This window comes from Sinocyclocheilus grahami, unplaced genomic scaffold (genome assembly GCF_001515645.1).
Source record: "Sinocyclocheilus grahami isolate Dianchi unplaced genomic scaffold, SAMN03320097.WGS_v1.1 scaffold598.1, whole genome shotgun sequence".
Classification (NCBI taxonomy): domain Eukaryota; kingdom Metazoa; phylum Chordata; class Actinopteri; order Cypriniformes; family Cyprinidae; genus Sinocyclocheilus; species Sinocyclocheilus grahami.
The window spans coordinates 79,953-101,177 of NW_015505777.1; the positions used below are offsets into that span (position 1 = coordinate 79,953).

The following is a 21,225-nucleotide window of genomic DNA, read 5'->3' on the forward strand; positions in this document are numbered from 1 at the left end:
TATATATATATGTGTGTGTGTTTATAAAAAAATATATTCCTGTGATGCAAAGTTGAATTTTCAGCATCATTACCCCAGTCTTCTATGATCCTTCAGAAATCATTCTAATATGTTGCTTTGAAGTTCAAGAAACATTTCTTATTATTATCAATTCTGAAATCAGTTGTGCTGCTTATTATTTGTGTCGAAACGGATGCAATTCTTTTCAGGATTTTTTTCAGGATTTATTTGAAATAGATTAAATATATAGTAACATTAATAACATTATAAATGTATTTACTGTCACTTTTGATCTCTGTAATATGTCCTTGCTGATTAAAAGTATTAATTTATTAAAACAAACAATCAAACAAACAAACAAACCATTTCTTTAAAAAATTTACTTTCAAAAGCAAAATTAATTCATTACATTTAAAATTGACACAAAACAGATATTCAACACTGTAAAAATGCTACTATAAAAACCTGTTTACTGGTTAACAGTAAGTTTCCTTACCAGTACAGAAAGTGCAATAGTATGTGTACCTTATATTTAATGTAACTTTACAGATAAATACTGTTATTTTGAAGTGTAAAAACATCAACAACAACAACAATATATCTTATAATTTATAGTGATTTATTTATTGCTGAAACATGTTTCTTTTTTTTCTAATCAATCACGTAAATCAGGGTTTATATTTTATATTTCAACTGATGTTGTTAAATTAATGTTTACTGCATTATTTTAGTAAAAAAAAAATTGCAACACATTTTGGGATTGCTTTATCTGTGAAGAATATGTGTGACGCTGCCTTAGATTTAAGGCAAATTGACAATATCTTGTGGTTTAGACTAGCACACAGTATCAAGAATCCACTTAGGGTGTCTAAAAATGCTTTCTAGGTAGGTGGCTTACTAGAGTTTATAACCAAGCCAATGTATAGCCACGCCACCAAGCATGGATTCTAATAGAACAGGACAAGCTGTTGTGCTGCAGTTTCCAGCAGCATCTCAAACATCAGCTCACCTTAGCCATCCTCCCATCTGTTTACCCACTAATAAGGATGATATATATATATGGCCTGTGCATTATCACAAACTGAAGAGTTTAAAAAGCTCTGGCCTGTGCTCAAACATTTGCTGTAGGAAACACATCCTTGAAATGATATAAATATTACCTAGTCTTGCGCCTACTTTAATAGTTCCCATTTAAAAAATGCTGTAGATAAAAAATGTAAAAAAAAAAAAAAAGGCAGGAAAGTAATAATAATCTACAAGGGAATCCTAGACTGTATAGCAATAATGGTCCACCCAATGGGCTTGTTTTTTGGGGGGTTTTTTTGTCTGAATGTAAGTTTTGAAGAATGGAATTGTTTGAAAAACAGCTTTTTACTGCCAGTGCAACTGTGAAATATTAGCTCTGTTCCAAAAAACTGAACTGCCTAGTTAGACAGCATGATCACACTTCCATTTCAAATGCTGTTCCAAATGGAAGGCAGCTTCCTAAGATAGCTTGAATACTTTGTTTTGGCAAATAAGCCAGCATCTCATGCATCCTATGTATCCTTTGCGGACAAGGCAATGCACTGCGATGAGCTGAGTGAAAATTTTAAGATTTAAGATTTTTAAATGTAAACTGCCGGTAAGAGTTTTTGAAAGAAGTCTCTAATTCTCACCAAGGCTGCATTTATTTGACCAAAAAAAAGCAGTAAAAACAGTAATATTATGAAATATTATAATAATAAAAATCATCTCAATTTAATGCATCATTGCTGAATAAAGCATTACTTTATCTAAAAAAAAATGTATTCAAACTTTTGTCCAGTTATGTACTTAAAAGTTAAAGAAAGAAAGAAAAAGTGTAACAATAAAATAAATACTTATTTAAATGTATAAATAAATAAAAAGCCATTTTTAACATTATTGCAATCTATTGTGAGCAGAGTCTCTTGTATAAATCACTATTTGAGTTGCTACCTATGTAGGTGCTTCCATCTCTGTTTGAATACTGTCTTAGAAGACAGCTGCCTATATTGTTAGTAAGCAGTAAGGCAGCTCATTAAATGTTGGAACAGACCCATTGTGTCACATAAACAGGACCATGGGACACCAGTAAACCAGAGTTCGGCAAAGATAAACACAAAAAAATTTTATAAAAAGAAAATAAATGTATTATCATTTTAGAATATAGGGTTTCCATGTAGCTATTTATAGGCTATGTAACTTGGCTGAGTCAGCCTCAATTACCATAAACAACGTATTCAAGCTATCTTAGAAGCTGCCTTCCATTTGGAACAGCGTTTGAAATGGAAGTGTGATCATGCTGTCTAACTAGGCAGTTCACTCTGTTTTGGAACAGAGCTAATATTTCACAGTTGCACTGGCAGTAAAAAGCTGTTTTTCAAACAATTCCATTCTGCAGTGAATGGGTGCCGTCAATGAGAGCAAACAACTGATAAAAACATCGCAATAATCCACATGTAATCCACACAACTCCAGTTCAACAATTAATTTCTTGTTTTTGGTGAAGTGAAAAGCTAAATGCTTGTAATAAACAAATCCATCATTAAGATTTTATATATATATATATACAGTGGGTACGGAAAGTATTCAGACCCCCTTAAATTTATATATATATATATATATATATATATATATATATATATATATATATATATATATAAAATAAAGCTTCCTCCAGTAGATTCACAGTTGTGGTTCATATTCTGGGATAGGAGAAACTATTTAACATTTATTCTATCTATGCACAATTATATGGTTGTTTATGTTTATAAAATATTATGAAATGCTTTCTTTTTGCCCAAACCTCTTTTTCACCTAAAAATTAAAATCTGCTGAAACTTTACTCACCCTCAGTTCATCCCAGATGTAGATGAGTTTGTTTCTAAATGGAAATCAATCAATCAATCAATCAATCAATCAATCAATCAATCAATCAATCATTAAAGTGTTCTAAATTTAATTAATCACTTTTGATCAAAATACCAGTCCATAATCTACCAAATCTAAAATATACCATCATATTTTTTTAGAACTGTTTTGGACAGTTTCACTTGATCTGTGCATATTTCTCTTCTCTGATTTAGACAAACTTCAGACGTTATTATTATTATAATTTTTTTGACTGGAGGAAGCTTTATTATATACAGTGGGTACGGAAAGTATTCAGACCCCCTTAAATTTTTCACTCTTTGTTATATTGCAGCCATTTGCTAAAATCATTTAAGTAAATTTTTTTTCCTCATTAATGTACACACAGCACCCCATATTGACAGAAAAACACAGAATTGTTGACATTTTTGCAGATTTATTAAAAAAGAAAAACTGAAATATCACATGGTCCTAAGTATTCAGACCCTTTGCTGTGACACTCATATATTTAACTCAGGGGCTGTCCATTTCTTCTGATCAGCCTTGAGATGGTTCTACCCCTTCATTTGAATCCAGCTGTGTTTGATTATACTGATTGAGCACAGCGTCTTCATTCCCTGTGAATCATACGGCATTTAAATCAGCAAATGACAAACAAACATACTAAATCTTGCATGCATATTCAAGAAATGAGTATTACATTATCAAAACATAAATACAACTCAGACATTCTTAAATTGCTAATGCTGTACCAATGCGTTAGTGAAGTGCAAGCCTTAACAAATGACTCACTTAAAACTCGCAGTTAGGCTCTGCACTGAAACTGCCTGAACATCTCACAGTGACAGAGTGATAATGAGGCAGAGCTGTTAATAAATTACAGTGATTAATACTTCCTCCAACAGTCCTACTCTTACTCTGGACAGCATATCACTGAAAAAACTTCTTCTACATTTTATTTCAGTGTGAAAATGCAGCATGTCTAAAACTTAAGAGCAGAAATCCAGGAGTCAACTGGCTTTTTTGTCTCACTCACCAGCTGAATTACAGGTCCCATTTAAATTCACTTTGGCCTTTACACTGAGCTACACAGAAAGCTGTAGATAGGAAGGGTGCAGAAAACACAAATAGATGTTGTGAAAATTAAATTAAAATGCATGAAATATCACATGAAAATGCATTCCTGAGTGGAGCCATCAACCTAAAAAAAAAAAAGTGTTACTGCCTTACATTTTTTAAGTTTAATCAAATTGGCTGTACACGTTATTTCAAATTAAATGACATAAAACTGACTTGACATTGAATTGATATTTGTATGACTTAAAAATGAAATCAAAATTGGGTAATTTATTTAAATGAGTTAAAGTAATGGAAAAAGATATGCTGCCAAGACTTATTGATCATATTGTCTTTTACAGTGTGATGCATGAAAGACTAAATGTATACCGTGAATGCAATGCCGGTTACTCTGAATAAAAGCAGCTGGCAAATACATAAATCACTTTATATCTAGCACTGTTTTCCTTCCTTGGTTTATGTACTGTATTTCCTGTTGATGCGGGATGTTCAGACGGGACACATTTATTTTAAAATAGCTAATAGCTTTACATCACAGTCATGAACAATGATTTTCTACTTGTTATTGATATTCGGAGGCAGGAGGGTCATTCTCATTCTAGAGAGGATTTGATTGGACAAAAACTTGGATGCCCGTGAATGCTCTGTTTTCCTGGAAGAGAAAGACTGTAAATTTAAAATGTGCATTAAAGTTTTCTCAGCTTTCAAAGGCACATGAACTAGATGCAACAATAGTTCATATCATTGATTCTATTAGATCCTTAAAAGCAGAATTTGGAAAATTGAGTTCAAACAATGCAGTTTAATATTAGGGGAAAAATAACTAAAATAATAATCAGCAGCATAAAACTAACTGAAATCTGAATGTAAATATCAAATATGAATGTGAACACTGAGAAAACCAGTGAACAGAACAATCACCTCTCATATCGGTGAGTTTGATTAATGATCAATCACAGTTCTGCCTACAGAAAGGCAATTTGATTTCAAAGGATTTTAATTTAAGTAAAACTGTTGAAACTTTGAAAAAAATGGAGATAAAAATACATTAAAGTCAACATGAAATGTTAAATATTTCTATGTGAAACTGGAAATCACTTTAAATCGTTTTAGTGACGTTAGCCAAATGAAAAGTCATGTCAGACCAAGTTAAAGACGATTTATTTATTTTTTTTAAAATGTGCACAGATCAATTGTGTAAAATAAAACCAGGAATGTGTATAGTAAAGTAACTAGGGTCAATTTTTATTTCATGTCGACATTAAATGTGTAAATTAAATTTTAAATATTTCTATGTGAAACTAGATATTCACTTTAAATAATTTGGTTGAGAGGGTTTGGTGACAAAATTATAAGTCATGTCAGACCTTAAGTTATAGACGATATATATATATATATTTTTTTTTTCTTATTTTTGGAAAAATGTGGACAGATGAATTGTGTAAAATAAGACCAGGAATGTATATAGTAAAGTAAATAGAGTCAATTTCTATTTCATGTCAACTTTAAATATACTGAAGACTAGGATTGGGAACCGAGAACCGGTTCTTATTCAGAACCTGTATCGTTTTAGTGACGTCAGCCAAATGAAAAGTCATGTCAGACCAAGTTAAAGACGATTTATTTATTTTTTTTTTAAATGTGCACAGATCAATTGTGTAAAATAAAACCAGGAATGTGTATAGTAAAGTAACTAGGGTCAATTTTTATTTCATGTCGACATTAAATGTGTAAATTAAATTTTAAATATTTCTATGTGAAACTAGATATTCACTTTAAATAATTTGGTTGAGAGGGTTTGGTGACAAAATTATAAGTCATGTCAGACCTTAAGTTATAGACGATATATATATATATATTTTTTTTTTCTTATTTTTGGAAAAATGTGGACAGATGAATTGTGTAAAATAAGACCAGGAATGTATATAGTAAAGTAAATAGAGTCAATTTCTATTTCATGTCAACTTTAAATATACTGAAGACTAGGATTGGGAACCGAGAACCGGTTCTTATTCAGAACCTGTTCTGTTTTTTGAAAAGAACCGGAACCGTGAGCAATTTCTAAGTTTCGGTTCCGAAAACAGTTCTGGTGCGACACGTGACCAAGCGCTGTGAGCAGCCTTGCGCCGGCATTTCCCGTAAAGGATGTCACAAACCAAATAACAGAAATGCCTACCTGCCTCTTTAATTAATGAGCACATTGTTTCCCATTACGCGTACTCCACAGACGTGCCGCGTTGTGTCTTTAAAGTCCCCATGAAATCAAAATTAAAGTTTTTTTGGGAGTTGGTATCAAAACGTTAGTCTTAAGGTTATCTATAAGGCAGTGTGCTCCAAAACAGTGACAACATTCGCATTTAGAAGATATAAGCATTCAAAGCTTGCAGTTCGTCACTTTCGCCAAAATGGCTTAATTATTTTTTTGACGTCACATCGTACTTCAGCTTCTCATCAAACTGTCTGTCCAATCAAATGCTCTCTAGAATCCGAAGCGCCCGCCCCCTACACTATAAAATAGACGCTGAAGTCTATTTTAAATAAGGCTGAAATCGGTCACTCTTCCACAGAATTAGTATTTTTTGTGCAATGAATGGCACGTAGTGCACTGTATAGGGGACAGGGAACGATTCAAACTGTGTAAATATGCTTTCCATTGAGGAAAAAAAGAAGTCTGGTTTCGCGCTATGTCACACTAACCACCGCACGATCTGAATGGCTCTGAATGGCTCTAGCCCAAGATGTGATATAAACGAACGCTATTGGCTAATTTAAAAAGGGGCGGGACTCCTTCATATGTCCCACCCTGTCTTCCTGTTTCAGTTAAAATGACGTCAACACAGAGTAACGTTGCGTGTTTCTAAGCATTTCAGAGGACCTTTAACTCTCGAACACATAGTTTTCCACAACTGTACGCGCACTCACTTCTTTGATAACTGTGCACGTTGTTTTGTCTGACTGTACATGTACCGGCAGCGCACAGCTAAATTATATGTGTCCCATATTGTCATTAATATACATACTGACTTCAACTTGGACCACTAAATAAATAGACTGCTATTGTTATGTAAGTATGACGGTTAGATTATTTAGTGTACAGGTAATTTCAAGTGTGATAAACAAAGTGATTAAAAATATTTATTTTCATGCATTTTAAATGTTTAAAAATGTGGAAACCACCCATTGCACCACACCATCTCCTGACTGCATTATTATTTGTAAAATAGGGGCTTTATGGAGTATGTGTATACAGGTGCATCTCAATAAATTAGAATGTTGTGGAAAAGTTCATTTAATTCAGTAATTCAACTGTAGCACGTAGCATGGAGGTGATCAGTTTGTGGCGCTGCTGAGGTGGTATGGAAGCCCAGGTTTCTTTGACAGTGGCCTTCAGCTCATCTGCATTTTTTGGTCTCTTGTTTCTCATTTTCCTCTTGACAATACCCCATATATTCTCTGTGGGGTTCAGGTCTGGTGAGTTTGCTGGCCAGTCAAGCACACCAACACAATGGTCATTTAACCAACTTTTGGTGCTTTTGGCAGTGTAGGCAGGTGCCAAATCCTGCTGACTAAATAAATAGACTGCTATTGTTATGTAAGTATGACGGTTAGATTATTTAGTGTACAGGTAATTTCAAGTGTGATAAACAAAGTGATTAAAAATATTTATTTTCATGCATTTTAAATGTTTAAAAATGTGGAAACCACCCATTGCACCACACCATCTCCTGACTGCATTATTATTTGTAAAATAGGGGCTTTATGGAGTATGTGTATACAGGTGCATCTCAATAAATTAGAATGTTGTGGAAAAGTTCATTTAATTCAGTAATTCAACTGTAGCACGTAGCATGGAGGTGATCAGTTTGTGGCGCTGCTGAGGTGGTATGGCACCTGTACATGGTTATAAGTATAAAAGTTAATATTTCATTAATTTAGGGAAATGAACAAGTGTCTTAGCCCTCAAGGGACTATTTGGCCAACCAGATAGTGTAAAAAACATTTGAAGCACATGTGATTGATGGACTGGCATTACTCAACATGACTTACTACCTTACAGCAACACTACATTCAATGGTAAAACTAAAATAGTAAAAAAATAAAATAAATTAGTTAATTTAAATGGAACCGGAATCAGAGCCAGAACATTTCTAACGATACCCAACCCTACTGAAGACACATTTAACATATTGCTAATTAGCCAAACAGAAATTGATGCAAACAGAAAAAAACAAAGAGGGTATACGTTTCCATGTAACCTTCAAAATTAGATGGTAGAAAATATTTTATTACATATCTCATCGTGATTATCTTCACAGAAGCCTCATTTCCAGACAAATGATAATGCTTGTGTTGATGTGACAGAAAAATCTATAAAAAGAAAATTATATATTACAGATCACTCGAATCAACATTCTAAGCACATACACGCAACAGCATGCCTAATTTATATTTGACTCTGCATTGCATTTATCAGCAATCTAATTAAATTTCATGTCTCAACCGTTTTGGGCAGTGATTGCTGCATGAGTTTAACTAGTACTAAATCCTGAATTCCTTTAATTTTAGTACTTAATTTTAGTACTTGTAATTTCCTTTAGGTTTCCACTAATAACATAATGTACGAACTATGTAATTAAAAACAAAAAAAGCATTCCTTTGAGACTGTGGAGCAGTAGATTTTTGTATGAGTGCAATACTGATATTCTTTCAAGACAATTTCAACTTCCTCACTACTGCCTGAAACCACTTCACTCTTCACAACGACCGTAGAGACTGGAGTGAATGACCCATGTAAAAGAACAAGAGCCAGCCAGAACAACTGAAGCATTATTACACTGGAGGAAAGCCCCATTGTGCTGGAATTCCTGCTTGGTCTTCAAAATACTACACGACTGAACAACATCAACCCACACAGTTTACATTTTTCACATATTTCTGTTGCAGACAAAGGTTATTTGTCTCTACTGCGCTTGCTTGGACAGTGAACTTGATCTTCCCACTCAGCTGGCATGTAACAATCAGGTGGCTTTGATGATTAGATTTTAATGAGCTGTCAATCAAAGTCTCTAACATTCTAACCTATCACAAGATGCTAGGATGCTATTTTAACATTTCTTATTACCATATAATAAGAAGAAATGTTTCTTGAGCAGCAAATGTGACACTGAAGACTGGATTAATGATGCTGAAAATTCAGCTTTGTTTCACAGGAATCAATTACATTTTAAAATACAGCAAACCAGAAAATTATTATTTGAAATTTTAATAATATTTCACAAATTTAATGTTTTACTGTATTTTTGATAAAATAACCTTTGAGCCAGAGATGGGCACTCGAGTTAGTGACTCGGACTCGAGTCGCATTTTTATAGACTTCAGACTTGACTTCAGACTCAACCTGAAATGACTCCAGACTTGACTCGACTCGAGGAAAAGGACTCGTGAATATTTTAAAAGCAACTGGAGTCTTTTAACCTTAAATACTTATATAACTGATTTTAAAAAGGTGGACCGCATCCACACCGCTGCATCCATCCGGACCGCGAGCTGTAGCAGCACCATTTTTAGTGAGCAGCGAGTCAAAATAGAGGAGCGGATCGCATAAGCGCTCAGGGTCGTTTATGGTAAATATCTTTCAGTGCTATATATTCTAGTATTTTTATCTAAAGCCAAACACGCTTTATTCAAGCCCTTTCAGTTCTGTGTGCTTTCTCTCTCTCCGGACGCGGGCCGGCACCAAGTTCAAGAGCTGTGGATAACGCGGTTATTTTAACAACAACAACAGAAATACGGTGAGCAGCAAAATTATAGATTACTTTCACTAAAACAGAGAAGAAAAAAACAATGCTGCAAATACAGTATAGTTATTTTTCTTGCTATATATCTATAACCTATGACTCTGACTAGCTATTCAAACCAGATGTGACAAGACGTTATTCTGAAATTTAGCATTATTAATCTGTAGGCTAAGAACATTAAACAAAAAAAAAAATATCTAGGCCTAATTATAATTGGGAAAATTGTTGATAGATGGCTAGGATGGAATTTAAACTTTGAAACTGTTAATTATCTTTTTTTTCTGCTCAAGATGAGAACGTTTTGATTAGCTACATTGTTTTTAGTAGGCTAGATACTGTTTTTAAGTAAAATATTAAAATAGTATACTGTATATGTCAGGCTTGTGTTGTGTTTTGTTCCCCATGTGCTCCCTGTGTCCCAGTATTTATGCCCATATTTTTTTGGTTAGTTTCCTGTTCCTGTCCTGATTATGTTGATTTAATCCCAGGTGTTCCCAGTTTGTTTTCATTGATCCCAGGTGTGTCTCGTCATCCCCTCGTCTTGTCATGTTTTTAAATAGTGTTCCCTGTCTTTAGTTCAGCGTCCGGTATTGTTCATGTCTACATGTATAGCGTGAGTGTGCCGTGTTCCTTTGTCTTAATTAAACCCATTTGGATTGATGTACTCCTTGTCTCTCTCACTATATTAGTTTTGAGATAATCAAAGGAAATGCAGACTTGAGCCCCTATTCTTTGCAGGTCCCAAAATTACCCTGATATGCAAGAGCAACATGAGAAGAGAACAAAGAATATACCATGTCTACTAAAAAAAAAAAAAAGAACAACAACCTAGACCAATAGTTTCCAACCTTTTTGACTTCCAACCATTGTAATTAAGATATTATATATATATATATATATATATATATATATATTAAAATACAAATATTTTTGTGCTCAACAATAGAAGTAAACTCATTTGTTGTATGAGGGTAAGTAAATGATGACAGAATTTTCATTTTTGGGTGAACTATCACTTTAAAGTCATCTTGTGGCCCCCTTGAAGCTACTGGCTTACCAACTGAACCGGGTTTTTTTTTCTCAGTAGAGATAATTAAAAAATGTTTATTTAAGGGGGGAAAAAAGCACTATTTGAAATTAGGCTGTCATAACTTACTTGTTTAATGGAAAAGAGGTACCTGAAACATAAACTAGGTTTAGATTTCTATCATAGCATCCTTTGTGAACTTTTGTGTTCAGTGGACAAAATATTAAAAATCTGATTTTCCACAAATTTTGTATAGGGAAAAATGATGGGCTGTGAAAAGGACACGTGACCAAAAACCTTCACAGCATTTTGAGCAGAGTGCACCACTAACCCTACAACCTCATTTTCATTTGCATCAAATTAAATGTGCAATTTACTGTGACAAAAATCTAAATTTTGCCCATTGGAGGAGCCCTTCCTCGATTGTGCTTATAATGACATCCATAAAATGCTGTTAAAGACCGTAATGATAATCTCACCTTGAGGAATGACAGGTTGCGGTTTCTTTCAATACTGGTGATCTCCAGATTTCCCATGACCACCTCACAGTTTTCGTAGAACTTGCGAAGAGTTTTGTACTGCTGGTCCAAATCCGACAGCGTGCTGAGCTTGTTATCAGTGCCAGGACACACTATAGAGGAGAAAAAGAGAGAGAAATAAAACAGGTAAAGATCAAAAAATTAAAAGATGGGTCAAATCAAATAATTCCTTAATAATGTGGTATTATTTATTGCATAAATAACAAGCTTTGAATAACTACAGCTATGAAAGCCAACAACAATTAGGAGGATGGGTGAGAATTCCAAAAAAAAAAAAAAGGAAAACCACTGGAAACCTTCCAAGGCAGCATTAGCTTCTCTAACCAATGTGTGCAGTGTCCTTAGGCCACAATCATAAATCTTTTTCTTCATATGGACGCTTCAGTATCGCACACATTGTGTTAAAAGACACAGGTCATTACTTCAAGAAAGCAATTAACAAAATTATTGAGCGAACGTTCATGTGCGTTTACGCTTCCAGTGACCTGCTTTTGCAACACTAAACATCTGCCATCCTCAACAACCAGATAAAAGAAGCATTTTCCACTTTTTCAATTAAAAAAAGCCTGTGTGCCTGGCAACAGTGTTAATGTCAGCTTCTCTTTATTTTCACCCAGCTGAGCACTGAGGGCTGTATGGCAGGTTTTAATTAAGTATTTGGTGAGGGATTGTTCCACTGATCCCAGAGACTAATCCTTGCTTGGAATCTCGGCGATGCCAGGCATCATACGGGCATCTCAACTCATTGTTTCTTTATTTCAGATTGGAGTGACCCAGTAGGTTTCGATCCTAGGATAATCTGAAGGATATTGCATGGGATTTCATGCACCTTTTTGGTAAAGGTAAAGAACAGTGTAAAACTGGAAGATACAACAGACTTTACAAGCTTTGGATGATGCAAGAACAGTTTAGAGCCTACAACTAACTGCACTGGTTAAACAACATTGTACCATTTTTTTGTCATATGAATAGTTTTCAAATTTGTTGCCATTATTTCTTCTTTTAAGGTGAGGGGTGTACATTTAATATATAACTCATGCCTAAAGAAAACATTAAATAGTGTTTGCAAATCATTTAACGGTATTCCATATAGGGGTGGGCAATATAGCCTCAAAATTATATCACGATATTTCAAGAATATCCGTGATAACGCTATTTATGACGATATATATATATAAATAAAACATGGAAGGTTTTATTGGTGATTGAAGCTGGCATTTATTAGTGCAAACAAAATGAAGGGCATTTTCCATCCTTTTCCAATGAGCTACTGTCATTGATGACAGACTACCTAATTTGAAATCTATTGTCATAAGGTGGCAGCAGCAGCTGTGTGTTCGACTTGAAGCAGACCGATCGGTGTATGACGTCAAAATACCACGAGAGTGACTTACCCCTTATTTACATTGGACAACTCTGACGTGGCCACTCTAGTCAGTGCTTGTGTTTACACCAGCAGAGCCGCGGCACGTTTCAGAAGCGTCCCAGTAGCGGCTCTCCACGCCGCTTCGCTAAAGATATGCGCCTCTTCTATTTTTGAAGGTAAGACTGTGCGCACGAATATGCTCTAGAACCGCTCTCGCGATACTTTGATGTCATACACCGATCTCAGTATTTCATATTTAATGAAATATTAGAAATCACTTTCTTTAGAGTAACACACATTGATGAATTGTGCACAGTAGGAACGAGGGAATTTTGATTTAAATTTTGGTTATATTTTGGGTAGCACTTAATTTTATGATCTTCTTCCTACTATGTAGTTATTATAGTAATTACAACAACTAAGTAATAACTAGGTAGTAACCCTGAACCTACCCCTAAACCTAACCTTAATCACGTAGTTACCTTATACTACCCAGCACTTTCTTAGGTAGGTACACTGAACTGTAAAATAAAGTGATACCAAATTCTGATTCCAAAATGAATTTTAGAATGAATTTTAGAATTATTTTCACAATCATACTGGAGTGCACTCCAAAAATGATCTGCAGGTAAGAAGGAAATAAAAATGATAAATGTGAATAATAAAATACAAGTAGGTTAAAATAAAGTTTGTAGTAGTTTTAAAAACTTGAAATATGAAGTTTTTCAGTTTGAAGTAGTTTGCATTAGTTTTGAAGTTTGCAGTTTGAAGGTTTTGAAAGCTGTGGGGTGGTTCCTATGCAGATGCTAGGATATTCTGAGTGGTTGCTAGGGTGTTAGGGTGTTGCTATGTGGTTGGTAGGTTGTTCTTGAATGGTTGCCAGAGTGTTTCTATGCATTTGCTAGCACATATTATCACATTGCTATCATGTTTCAGATAGTCTTTGCTAGACAGATAGACAGATAGACAGATAGATAGATAGATAGATAGATAGATAGATAGATAGATAGATTCTTTAAAGCCGGGAACACTACTCTCAGGCCAATTATGAATGTAATTTGGGCTCAGCCAGTGTTTTTAGTCCGTGTTTAAAATCGTTTAGTGTGCGGTGTCTAAAGAATTTAAGGCCAGTTGTTACTAGTCGTCCTCACAAAGATTATTTTTGCGACTAATGCCAGCGACTAACTGTACCTGTTTCCAAATATAAATGGCCTATTAATTTAAATAACAAATTAACAAATAATTATAATAATTAAAAAAAAAATTACAAACATGACATTTCTGAATAAAATAATTGTATACACTTCAATTATATCTAATATATTTGAGAAAATATGATGAGGAAATACAGTGCATTGAATAGGCAATCTTTGCACATTTACTGTAGAATAATGAAATTAAAATTACAATATACAAATAATATTTTAAATGACTTCTGTTTGGGAATGAATAAAGCAGTATTTAATTTTCTTTCTAACTGCTAACTCAGATTTTGTATGAGGACAGGCTCTAGCTACAGTATGTTGTATGTAGATGTTGTGACTTAAGTGATCAAGTTCACGTCTGTGTTTTGTATTCGTATTAGTTGAGCAGATGAGCATTATGACCTGGCATGAGGTCTTCGTTCTACACAGCTTCTAACTTTATAGGTCAAGTGGCCTGTTGTAATCTGTAGCAGTATTCAGGGGCTATTGTGAATGATTTTAGGTTATGTTGACAATGGGCATGTTCGTGATGGTGATGGAGATGGTAGTTTTACTATGTGTGTCTTCAACTGTGTTCTACGTTTTATTTTTCCATAGGATCAAAGAAAAGATTGAAATTACCTGAATACTGAGTCCTACTCCATCCGTTAGTTACTAGTGCCCGCTCACTTTTGCCCAGGCCCGACCAAAAATAAAATTCTGCCTACGCCACTGGATAGAACTACTAGGGTTGCACAAAATCTGTCACTTGGTTAAAGGTAACTAGAAATATAATTTGTGCTTACTTTTTTATTTTAACTGTAGTACTGCACTCTTTTGAGACGTTCAATGTATATTTCCAGGCTCTGTGTCGAACCAGTGGAGATCTATTGTTTTTGAGTGTGTGTGTGCTATTAGCGATGATTTCCAGGGACAGTGATGAGTCTTGGCTGAAGGAGCTGTGAGTGCTAACAGGCACATGAACAGACAGGCCCCTTTAACCCTGGCAGAGGTGTCAGACTTGACATGCAATTAAATACACCTATTTCCACCCATCAAAAACCCTTCCTGGGTCCAGCCTGAACCATCTGCTACATCAGCTGGCCCATGCCTGCCGAGCACCACAAAGCCAATTATTGTAAATGTGTGTGAGTAGAAAATACATGTCCAATGATTCATGTGAGAATGCTTTTGTGTGCTTGTGTGAAACACATGGCCATTAGATTCCTTTGGCAGGAAATATTCCCTTTTTCACTTCTGCATCAGTATTCATAATTCTCATGAATCAGTATTCAAGTCTCTCTTAACCATCTTTACATGTCATGTTTTTGAGGTTGTTGACCACAGTGAGAGATATGAAGAATATATATATAAAAAAAATTATTCAGACACCAGATATAATATTTTATATATTTTTACTAGTGCAGGACACTATAGCTCATTTATGTAAGTGAGGATAGCAAAATAAAGTAAACTGTGACATACTATACCCAACAGTTTTTTCATACAGTGGACTACCAGTAAAATTGTTAAAAATTTGGGACCAACAATTATTCAGACACTTTGACCTGACCTTGTTTTGCTTAAGTGTTATCTGACATTATCAAGATGAATCTGTTCTTGTCATATATTTTTTTAAATATATATTAGGGTTGGGCGATGTCTACCAAATTGGCATCGGACGATGTCTACAGTGAAACATTGTGATGGACGATAACATCTGCGGGGCGGGGTGGGGAGGTGGGGTTAGGGTTGTGCCCGAAGCGGAGTCACTAAAAGGTTAGCCGCTTGCTAGCGGTAGCCTGTTGCATTACAGTACATGAAAGTTCACTTACCACATACACAGAGTAAGGAGAAATGTGAAATATTCAGCTTAACATTGTGATGTCGGTCAGCCATCGGCCTTAATAGTGCAGGACACTATAGCTCATTTATGTAAGTGAGGATAGCAAAATAAAGTAAACTGTGACATACTATACCCAACAGTTTTTTCATACAGTGGACTACCAGTAAAATTGTTAAAAATTTGGGACCAACAATTATTCAGACACTTTGACCTGACCTTGTTTTGCTTAAGTGTTATCTGACATTATCAAGATGAATCTGTTCTTGTCATATATTTTTTTAAATATATATTAGGGTTGGGCGATGTCTACCAAATTGGCATCGGACGATGTCTACAGTGAAACATTGTGATGGACGATAACATCTGCGGGGCGGGGTGGGGAGGTGGGGTTAGGGTTGTGCCCGAAGCGGAGTCACTAAAAGGTTAGCCGCTTGCTAGCGGTAGCCTGTTGCATTACAGTACATGAAAGTTCACTTACCACATACACAGAGTAAGGAGAAATGTGAAATATTCAGCTTAACATTGTGATGTCGGTCAGCCATCGGCCTTAATATATATATATATATATATATTCTTCATATCTCTCACTGTGGTCAATAACCTCAAAAACATGAAATTGCGCTATATATATAGCGCAAGTCTGTAAAACATTTGAAATGGCCCATTTAATTTTAAGCACATTTAGAAACTATATTTATTATATTGCGTTTCCCTCTCATAACTTGAAATGTTTAACAGATGGATCTAAATGGATGAATATGTAGTGCATGCATCTGCGTAGATACATGCCCATAGATACCTAAATACAAATCTCCCATTTGTAATTTCCCACACAAATAGTTCATTCAGTCATTCCCAGCTGTGCACAATTTTTATTTTTATTTATTTTTTTGCCTATTGTACTTAATGTTGTGGGCATGTCTGTCCCACTGACTCCTGGAATTCCTGCATGGAGCCGCTGCCAAGAAAAAACAATATTAATACGGCCTACTGTTGTGCTGCTCAAGGAGGTCTCAACTAATTTATTTCACAGAAAGCAGAGTGGCAGGCAAATGAGGACGCCTTTTCTTTAATTTATTGTCATTTCAGTAATGACGTTGTTGGACCATGGCGATCAGGATGATAGGGGGTAGAGGTTTTGCCTCTACTTTTTTGTAAATCCATATGCTTAGTGTGAGACACAGAAACTCAAGATGACAAGAAAAAACCTTTTCAACCATCAAGTTGACAATCGTCTTTGAAACAGACACTTTTAAGAGTTGTTTTGTTTCTTTGCCCTGAACTATGTTCAAAAATAAGCTGTGACTATCCCTTTAAGGTGTTTTTAACTTCAAACCACTGCCTCCGGCTAAAATATGAGTCCTCTACTCATAATATTGCTTTCTCGTCTGAATCAGGAGAGAAATATGCACAGATCAAGCACCGTTTACAAGCAAAAACAGTCCAAAACAGTTTTAAATAAATATGTTGGTGGATTTTGATGTGAGAGTACAACAGGGAATTGACTTTTTCACTGCAGGAAGCGTTATTATGGATTATGGACTGGTATTTTGGCCAGAAGCAACGGTTAAAAATTTAAATCCTTAATGATGGATTTACTAATTACAAACAAGCTGTTTTTCACATCACAAAATGTTAATTGATGAACTGGAATCGTGTGGATTACTGTGACGTTTTTATCAGTTGTTTGGACTCTCATTCTGATGGCACCCATACACTGCAGAGGACCCATTGGTGAGCAAGTGATGTAATGCAAAATTTCTTCAAACTGATGAAGAAACAAACTCATCTACAATTTGGATGGCCTCAAGTGCTTTCCCTTTCCTTTCTATTCCAAATGAAATTAACTGTAAAACTTTAACACTTACAGGTGTTAAACAAGAGACCAAAAAATGCAGATGAGCTCAAGTACAGTAAATGAACATACTTTCCAGAAGGCCAACAATTCACTAAAAATGTTTTTTTTATTGGTCTTATGAAGTATTCTAATTTGTTGAGATAGTGAATTGGTGGGTTTTTGTTAAATGTGAGCCAAAATCATCACAATTAAAAGAACCAAAGACTTAAACTACTTCAGTCTGTGTGCATTGAATTTATTTAATACACGAGTTTCACAATTTGAGTTGAATTACTGAAATAAATGAACTTTTCCACGACATTCTAATTTATTGAGATGCACCTGTATTAGCACGAAACTGGGTTAATCTTTCAAAACTGTAAAATTGTTATCATATTTTTAAACATTTATCTGGTTTAAATGATGTTGCATGCTTGCAATATTATCTTTTAGAGATATTTCAAAACAACAATGAAATTTAATTGAACTATTATTTAGTTCTGTCACAAAACATCTTGCTAAAGAAGTGCTATTTAGAGGAGCATTATGGTAACTGAGGATATTCTGATTCTTGATAAACACTCAGCTTCTATGTAGTTTTGATGAATTTTGAGTGTTATAGCATTTAATGAATAGCATTTCTGAGCCTTTGACTGTGTTCAGAAATCAGACACAGATGTTCACAGAACTCGAGCTGCGATGACTCACAAATATTGAAATTATAATTCATTCCATGTTGATAATCTTCGTAAAGGATATGTGCTTCATTTTCCAATGCACTTCTCATACATGGCATTCAATATTTTGGAACACTTAATATAGCCAACCACATATACAACTAATAGATAAAGACTTCAATATTAACTTCAATTCAGTTCAATAACAGTGCGAATGATACAATGTTAATCAATCATGAAAAATTCAATTCGGCTACAGGTCCTGAAAGGGTAAACCAGATCGTAGTTAATCATTTGCACATGTTTCTAAGTCTTTCCAAATTAAACATTCAAGCATTTTAAACCATTCAAGTGCATGAGGCGAAAGAGAACTCAATTCGCTGCTCATGCACGGTTTTCTATGTGCACCCACACTCAAAGAACCACATCTCAGACAGCACTCAAACACAGAATTGAGTCTTCGTTCGCATTTCCTTGCACTTGAACGGATACATACACAAAATTGTCTCAAAAACTAAATATCCCATAACTATCATCATGGGATACTTCAGCATAACAACTGCACAGCTGTCAGGCAGTTTGTATTCATTAAAAATCAGTAGAAGCAACATGTATTTTTCCAGGTTTGACAGCGTTATGCACTCTAGATGAAACAGGATAATGAATAAAATACACACTTCACAACTGATTGCATTAAACTTTTGGTCCACACAAAATATGCAATAGAATGAAATATCCTTATTTGTGCCCTATAGGTGAAGCTCTTGCAGTGAACTAATGAGATGGCACCTACAAAAATAATGTATTCATATCATAAATGTGAGCGAATGATAGAGTCTCAACATCCTTATGTTGCAGTGACCTCTACTAGATTGAAAGGGAATTTCATTCAGATGGTTTGCAAATGTAGTTCAGTCTCCTGCCTACTAATCACTGCAAAAAAAAAAAATATATATATATATATTTAAAAAAAGTATTTCAGAAAAAAAGATAAAGAAGTCAAGAGATTATTTAGATGTTAAAAAAATTAACTTGCATTAGAGAGAGAGAGAGAGAGAGAGAGGTATATCATCTAGATATTTCCTCCTCCATAGGATAGAAAGATCACAACTGTGATCTTTTTAATGTCTAAACTGTTTCTCATCGAAGCCGACTTTTGCTTAAATCTCCAGTTTCTCATGAGAAAAAGCCTGTCAAGTTTCAGAAGAGATCTCAACAAACTGTGCTCACATTTGCTAAAATACCAAACTCAGAGATTCTGTATAAACTCAGATATTTCTTATCAAATTCTCCCAAGACCAAATGGTCTGAGATATGCTATCTACATTAATATTACAGCTCTACACTTGGTGCCTTTTTTTCCCACCACAAGACCTCAAGCATTCCATTTGGGGCAGGATCAACCACTGCTTCATTGTCACCCAAAACATTGTCTTTGAGCCAATCAGCTAGGGTTGGATTTTACATTCTTAATAATTAATTCTGCTCAATTTCATATCAATATCAATTTTTCATATCAATCCTTTCTGCCCTACACCATAATTGTGTAGTTATCAACAGGGGCTAGTCCTGCTGAAACTACCCAAATGGAAATGACATCTGGTTACCATCTGGTAATGACAATTAAAAAAATAAAAAATAAATAAAAAATGTTTCACAGCCAGACATATGACAGAACACCTTTACAACTATTGGCTATTAATAAATAAGCACTAAGTGTTCAAACATGTATATTAGTCATATTATTCATGATAGCCTGATATGTGAAGGCCAAGAGTTTGCACTTGGTCTGAGAACAGACGAGTGTGACTATACTATTCTCCCAAACAGTTAATATTCTATGTGATGTTTCTGGAGTTTGTCGTGTCCATGGTTCGGCGAGCTGCTTATGCACACAGGAGCCTGCCTCTCATTAGGGGAGTGCAGGAGACAGGTAGATTAAAATTCATTGGTGTATGTTGTGGTAATCTCCACACATTCACAAAGCCCGGAGAAAGTAGGAGGCTGCTGTCAAAACAGATACAGACCAACACTGAATCTGTGCCATTTATCAGCCTGCTACTACAGCCTTATCGGCTGAGGGCCGAACCCAAGGGTCCTGACTCTGACTCTGACTAGCAAGCAGCAAGTTGAAAGCTGCTGGGTGAGTCAGTGAGCAGTGTGAACCGTGAAACCATTCACAAAAAATTATGGAAGTAAATGGATGAGATTTAAGGCTGTAATTAATCATCTTTTAAACTTTGGTTTTAAGACCTGATTCAAACTTCTTTGGCCTGCAACCAAAGTCGTCGTCTTATGTTATAACAAGATAACATACATTAGCCTATAGCTCAATCTAAATGTTGGGATTAACTGATTTTAAAATTCTGTCTGGAACAAGCAAGCTGATAATTATTTTCAATAATAGATGGCGACTACTAGAAGTCTACTACTAGATTTTACATTACATTCTAAAGTACAGTATGAAAATAGATATATTTTGAAAATTGTTAAATATTACATTTAATAGTGTTATTAAATTATTAGTGTTTATTTTAAAAGATAACATTTGAGTGTTAGATAATGGCAAAAGTAATCTAAATGTAAAAAGAAGAAATGACATCCAATATCAATAATGATAAAAAATATGGTATTGACATATATTGTCCATCCATATTTTAATATAGATTAATGTCTCTTCTAAATCCGTGATCCTGTATGAAAGGAAAGAAACTATAAAACTCACAAATTATTTGGTTTCTCCCAAATATCTCAAATGTGTCTCCTCTAGTGTTTCAGAAGAGATTAATGTCTCAGACTTTGCTCAGATTGACCAAAAGTCAGAGTTCTCAAGTTCAAAGTTTGGGCTCAGTAAGATTGATTGATTGATTGATTGATTGATTACTTATGTATTTATATATTTAGCAAAGATGCATAAATTGATCAAAAGTGACAGCAAAAACATTTATAATGTTCCAAAAATAATAATAATAAAAAATAAAATAAAAAAAATATATTCTG

The 21,225-nt window shown here is 34.6% G+C and overlaps 1 protein-coding gene across 1 annotated transcript in view; it reads right to left on the reverse strand.

Moving 5' to 3' along the window:
* The window catches only part of LOC107557315 (receptor tyrosine-protein kinase erbB-4-like), a gene marked incomplete at its 3' end in the record, with an annotated part of 183,188 nt that overhangs the window by 75,848 nt on the left and 86,115 nt on the right, over positions 1 to 21,225 (reverse strand). The window contains exon 2 of the mRNA XM_016240701.1: positions 11,256 to 11,407. Within this exon, the coding sequence (XP_016096187.1) occupies positions 11,256 to 11,407 (152 nt within the window). The remainder of the gene's footprint in view (positions 1 to 11,255; positions 11,408 to 21,225) is intronic.